A 6141-nucleotide genomic window follows, 5' to 3' on the forward strand; every position below is an offset into this window, starting at 1 on the left:
ATACATCTACAATAGCGGTGGGCCACTTATTTATTGATGCTGCTCCCCTCCCTATTGATGCTGCTGGATGGCCCCCAGATGTGACTCTATGACATGATGAGGGAGGAGGGGAGCCATAAGCCAATGGCCTATAACTATTTCTCAACCGTGGCAACTTGATGTCTGGACTTCAACTCCCAGAATTCCCCAGCCAGCATGCTAGGGAATAACAAGAATAACTGTATCTGAAATCTCCCAACATGGGCAATATTTCCATTAATCAAAAGAATCTTTTAAAAGAAGCATACTGGTGAAAAACTTCGGAAATTCCTTAGGGAAATCTAATACTAAGATTAGCATTTGGACTGAAAGCTTTTTGATTTCTGCTTTTTCTTGTATGATCCAAAGAAGTTTTTACCTCAGAAACAAGGCACCTTTACAACAGTAATTAAGCGGTTTAAACCATCACACACATATATTCATAAATGTGCTTTCTTACTATCATATTGAAGAAATGCATCTATAATCCCCTTATACCATATTCCTCCAAATAAGTGCACTTGGCTGCTAATATTTAAAAAAAATGTATAAGTATTTACATGTTGACAGAGGTTAGAATACTATAATTAAAAATTGTGGCAAGAGGTCAGTAAAAGCTCATTTGAAATAAATAAAATATGCTATTAATTTTAAAAAGAGGAACATTTTGCACATTCTTTTGGTCAAACCAGACCATTAAAGAGCTAAAAGGCAGTCACTTCCCCCATTTTGTTTTTTACTCAGAAGGGGTTGCTATGCTATATAGCTGTATTCTAGAGATGCTTTTCTAGAACTAGACACATTTGTTTAATCAACTGCTTGCCTTCCACGCAACCATCAAATCCAGAGGCTGCCATGAAAATGGCCAATTATAGCTAGACTTCAATCATTATTAAGGATTCTCATTAGAGTAAGTGAGAAAAGTTCATGATCGAAAAGTACCTCCTTAATATTCTAGGGTGAGATCAACCCAGGCATCAGCCATTCCAACTTCCTCCAATAAAATCCTAAACAGCACCCCCATGCTAGTAGAACTTAGTGTGTTTCAGTCCAGACTATCCCAATTTAACGTTCTCCAAATGTGTTGGGATTAAAATCCCCAACATCTTCATCTACTACTGCTATTGAAGACAATGAACTTCCAGTCCAACACGAGCTTAGGAAAAGATTCTTTTAGGGGGTTAGAAGAGACTGGGCCCAGTAGATACCAATTTTTTAGGAGGTAGCCCTTCAAGTCCTTTATGTGTAAAAGCACAATCAAGATAAGATACGGTGTATTATTCAGTGCTTTGCAAACACGGATCTGGCCGTCAGACCCCCCACAAAAGTCAGACGCCCCCTCTGCATCCAAAATCGATAACCTCTCTCACTCCTATTCAGTTGCCCTTGTAGTCTGAGGGGCCGTTTTTTGCCAATAAGTCCCCATAAGCTGCCTCTTCCCGGGAGAAGATTTGGAACTTCTTCTCCAGCTGGGCACGGAGGTAGAGATAATCCTGTTCATCAAGGCTGTGAGCACAGGTAAGATAGACGGTGAAGAAGAAGGCCAGAAGCAGGCGGTCAAGAGAGAGGCAGGGAACAGCCCAGAGGATAAGGAGAAACTCCACGTACAATGGGTGGCGAAGGTGGGAGTAGAGACGGAGGGCCCGTGAAGACTTCACAGCCAAAGGGTCTCCTATGCCCAAGCAGTAGTAATAAACCTGGGGATGAAATGAAAGCAACATCTGTTTACTGTAGAGGCCCTCCCAGATTTTATATACAGCCAAGGCACCCTTGGGCTCTCTGCAGATTCTACAGAGGAACACACGGCTTCCCATTTGTAATGCAATGCTGAATACAGGTCAACTTATGACCACAATCGAGCCCAAAATTCATGTTGCTTAGCGACACAGTTGTTAAAGTGAGTTTTCTCCCATTTAACGACCTTTCTTGCCTCAGTTGTTAAGTGAATCGCTGTAATTGTTCAGCAACATGGTTGTTAAGTGAATCTGGCTTTCTCATTGACTTTGCTTGTCAGAAGATCGCAAAAGGGGATGATCACATGACCCCCCCGGGACACACTGCAACCGTCATAAAATATGAGTGAGTTGCCAAGCGTCTGAAGGGAGATGCTGCAAGGGTCGTAAGTGTGAAAAAATGTAATAAGTCCAATATCTCAGGGGCTGCCACAAAGAAGAGGGAGTCAAGCTATTCTCCAAGGCGCCTGAAGGCAGGACAAGAAGCAACGGGTGGAAACTAATCAAGGAGAGAAGCAACCTAGAACTAAGGAGAAACTTCCTGACAGAACAATTAACCAGTGGAACAACCTGCCTCCAGAAGCGGTGAATGCTCCAACACTGGAAGTTTTTAAGAAGAGACTTGACAGCCATTTGTCTGAAATGGTATAGGGCAGGGGTAGGCAACCTTGACTCTTTTATGACTCGTGGACTTCAACTCCCAGAATTCCTGAGCAGCCATGCTGAGGGGAAAGGGAGAGGTTTCCAAGCTGAGCCATGCTGGCTCAGGAATTCTGGGAGTTGAAGTCCACGAGTCATAAAAGAGCCAAGGTTGCCTACCCCTGGTATAGGGTTTCCTGCCTGAGCAGGGGGTTGGACTAGATGACCTCCAAGGTCCCTTCCAACTTTATTATTACTTGTTTCAGTGCTGTCGTAACTTCAATCAGTCACTAAATGAACTGTCGTAAGTTGAGGACTACTTGTACTATTCCCCCCCCCCCCAGTTTTAGGGCAGGTTCATAGTTGAGCCCCTTCCCTTCCTGTCCTGCAGGATGTATTGTTTGCAGGGAAGGTCCTTGGTGCTCTCTGAGNAGGTCCCTTCCAACTTTATTATTACTTGTTTCAGTGCTGTCGTAACTTCAATCAGTCACTAAATGAACTGTCGTAAGTTGAGGACTACTTGTACTATTCCCCCCCCCCCCAGTTTTAGGGCAGGTTCATAGTTGAGCCCCTTCCCTTCCTGTCCTGCAGGATGTATTGTTTGCAGGGAAGGTCCTTGGTGCTCTCTGAGTCTTTTTTTTTTTTGCACGTGTTTCATTAGCTAGTTAGGTAACATCTTCAGTGCTAGAACGGAGTGGGCTCTGATCTGTTTATACAGGGTGGCTTGCCCTAGCAGTATTGGTGGGACTGTTTCCTTCTTGGTAATTCCTTACTTAATTGTGTACTGTTTGGTTGTCTGCCAGAAAACAACCAAGCTCAGAGAGCGCCACAGTTCAACCGTTAATTACAAATATTCTCTTCTATCGGGGTGCATTGTCTGTTGCAGAGAACCTGTCTTACGGATGAGCACAACCCATTTATTTTTTTAATCATTCCCATTTTTTTAAAGTGTGAGCCACTCGGAGGCATCTGGAGTAGGCTGCTTCTAAATTTCATTAAATAAATAAAGTGATGCTTGAAAGAACAATTGACTCCCCCGGAGGATAAAAGGGGGCTCATCAGAGACTGGGCTCACCATGGTTTTATTTCTCAAACTGTGCTATTCCTCTCCGCAGCCTTGCTCACCAAAGGAAGACACGTGAAGGGGAAAATAAAGCACAAGTACCTGTTTGACTCCCATCAGTTCTGCATAGTCAAAGATGAGGATGATGCTAAAGATGATTAGCCAGGAGATGAAATGGAGGATAAAGCAGGTGAGTGGAACCCAAGTGGTCCATGGCTCAGTGCTCGTATTCCAGAGCATGGGGCCCTCCAGCACTGGCTGCCAATACCTCATCAGCAACTACGTTAAAAGGGAAAAAAAAATACATTACTAGCAGACACCGCAATGACATTTAATGTGGCTGCATGTGAGGTCACGCAGGGTATGAATCAGAGTAACAGAATAACAGAGTTGGGAGGGACCTTGGAGGTCTTCTAGTCCAACCCCCTGCTCAGACAGCAGACAAAGCCCATCTCTCCTTAAAAACCTCCAGTGTTGGAGCACCCACAACTTCTTAAAGCAAGTTGTCTTTTACAAAAGAATGCCAATATAAATGCAAGTTAAAATTCTAGTCTTCATTATTATCTATTTTTTTTTTAAAAAAATGCTCACTTCTCCTAGCTGAGAAAGAAACTCAACTGTGTTTTGCAACGTAACAAACAATGAAAGAGCTCAAGCTTTTACAGGTAGTCCTTGAGTTGTGACCACAATTGAGACTGGAATTTTGGTGTCAAGTCGTTGCAGTTGTTAAGTCGATTCACCATGTGACTGGACTCGATTTTTTGACTGTGTTCAAGTGAGTCACCATGGCTGTTAAGCAAATTACATCATCGTGAGTCTGAATCCATTTTAGCCATTTGTCAGAAAATGACCAGGAAAAAAACAATCACAAAAAACAATCAAGTGATGCTTTTATAAATGCAAGCTGGTTGCCAAGCACCTAAAATGTGATCACATGGCTGTGAGGGTGATGCAGCAATTGTAGCTTCGAGGAAAAGGCACAACCTTTTTTGAGTCCACTGTAACTTCAATTTGTCATTAAACAACCATTCGTAAGCTGAGCAGTACCTGTACAACTTTCTCACTTTATACTCTAAATCGGTATTCCTACCTGAAGAGTTACGTCTGTGCAAAAAACATAGACTGTTCTCTGCAAGACCCCAAAGCAGTTGGAAGTCCAGTGTTTGACCCGGTCAGAAGCCATAAGGCTGTGCTGCAGGATAAAAAGGATGATCAGGCCCACATCCGCTGTTAGCGAGTGCAGAATCTTGGGATCCCTTAGGGCAGTTTTCCACTGAGAATTCGAGGTGCCATCTGCAAGAGAAAAATTGAGTAATCTTGCACCCAGTATACAGCAGGATATTATTACCGTGATGATTTACATCAGGGGTGTCAAACTGCCGGCCCGCGAGCCGGATGCGTCATGGTGAAACTGTGCCTACCCCATTGCCGGCAATGGAAAAAAAGTCACGATACGTCACGTGATGTGGCGAGTTTGACACCCCTGGTTCACATCAACCTTTCTCAACCTTTTTACCCAAGAGCAGTGTTTGTAAATCTCAGCGTCTTTAAGATGAGTGGACTTCAACTCCCAGAATTCCCCAGCCAGCTGGGAAGTTGAAGTTCATCCTACTTAAAGTTGCTGAGATTGACAAGCAATGCCCTAGAGCAGGGGTAGGCAACCTTGGCTCTTTTATGACTCGTGGACTTCAACTCCCAGAATTCCTGAGCCAGCCATGCTGAGGGGAAAGGGAGAGGTTTCCAAGCTGAGCCATGTGGGCTCAGGAATTCTGGGAGTTGAAGTCCACGAGTCATAAAAGAGCCAAGGTTGCCTACCCCTGCCCTAGCGGTACCCTTGAAATAATTTTGAGGTCTCAGGGAACCCCTGCATTAAAAATATTACATCTACAGCTAGCAAAGAAGGTTGCTTTGGGACTACAAAATGAAATCCTGAAGTCTCAGGCAGTCCATAGTCTGTCCAACCCAGTCTGAAGAAGTGCTGGGAATGCAAGAAGAAGGACACTGGCATTTAGAAATCTGATTCCCCCCCCCTTATATTTTCCAAGTTTCACTTCAAAATCTGGCGGGCACAGCTCATGATCCTGAATATTCATTCCTTGCATAAAAGGACCGTAATGTTTGCAATCCAAAGGCAGTAAAAGAAGGGAATTTTTTCACTTTGATGAACATATAAATTATGTACAAGCCTTAGGGATAGGAATAGCTTTCTGGGATTGAGTGTGGGCTCCTCAAAATCAGCCTTAATCCTTGATCAAATGCCCAGATCTTTAAGAGATATACAGAAGCAGAATTCTGCCAAAGACGGCCTCTATATTACTGCATAGTTTTGACCTAACAGCTATTCAGGGGGGAAGCAAGAACCAAACGTTCCTAGCAAAGGACAGCTGAATGACACTCCGACTGCTTCCAATAATTTATATGGCTGTGATTTGGCAATGATTTCTTCAATACACTCCTCTGATTGGATTCACACAAAGAGCCTAAGTCATGATGTGGATTTTCTGTTTGGGTTTATTATACCGTCAGAATTCAGCCATCGATAAGTTCGCTCAGGCAATCCATTACTGTAAATCAGTGTTTCTCAACCTTGACAATTTTAAGGCATGTGGACTTCAACTCCCAGAATTCCACAGCCAGCATTGCTGGCTGTGGAATTCTGGGAGTTGAAGTCCACATGCCTTAAAATTG

General features: G+C 43.5%; 1 protein-coding gene across 1 annotated transcript in view; it reads right to left on the reverse strand.

The window, feature by feature from the left end:
- Positions 1-1394: 1394 nt before the first annotated feature.
- LOC107299695 (nurim-like) overlaps positions 1395-6141 on the reverse strand; it is a 6632-nt gene continuing 1885 nt past the window's right edge. Inside the window, exons 2-4 of the mRNA XM_015829039.1 lie at positions 4544-4746; positions 3556-3732; positions 1395-1715 (exon numbers count right to left, since the gene is read on the reverse strand). Of these exons, the coding sequence (XP_015684525.1) occupies positions 1395-1715; positions 3556-3732; positions 4544-4746 (701 nt within the window). The remainder of the gene's footprint in view (positions 1716-3555; positions 3733-4543; positions 4747-6141) is intronic.

The sequence above is a fragment of the Protobothrops mucrosquamatus genome, unplaced genomic scaffold (genome assembly GCF_001527695.2).
Source record: "Protobothrops mucrosquamatus isolate PMUCROS unplaced genomic scaffold, P.Mucros_1.0 scaffold5295, whole genome shotgun sequence".
Classification (NCBI taxonomy): domain Eukaryota; kingdom Metazoa; phylum Chordata; class Lepidosauria; order Squamata; family Viperidae; genus Protobothrops; species Protobothrops mucrosquamatus.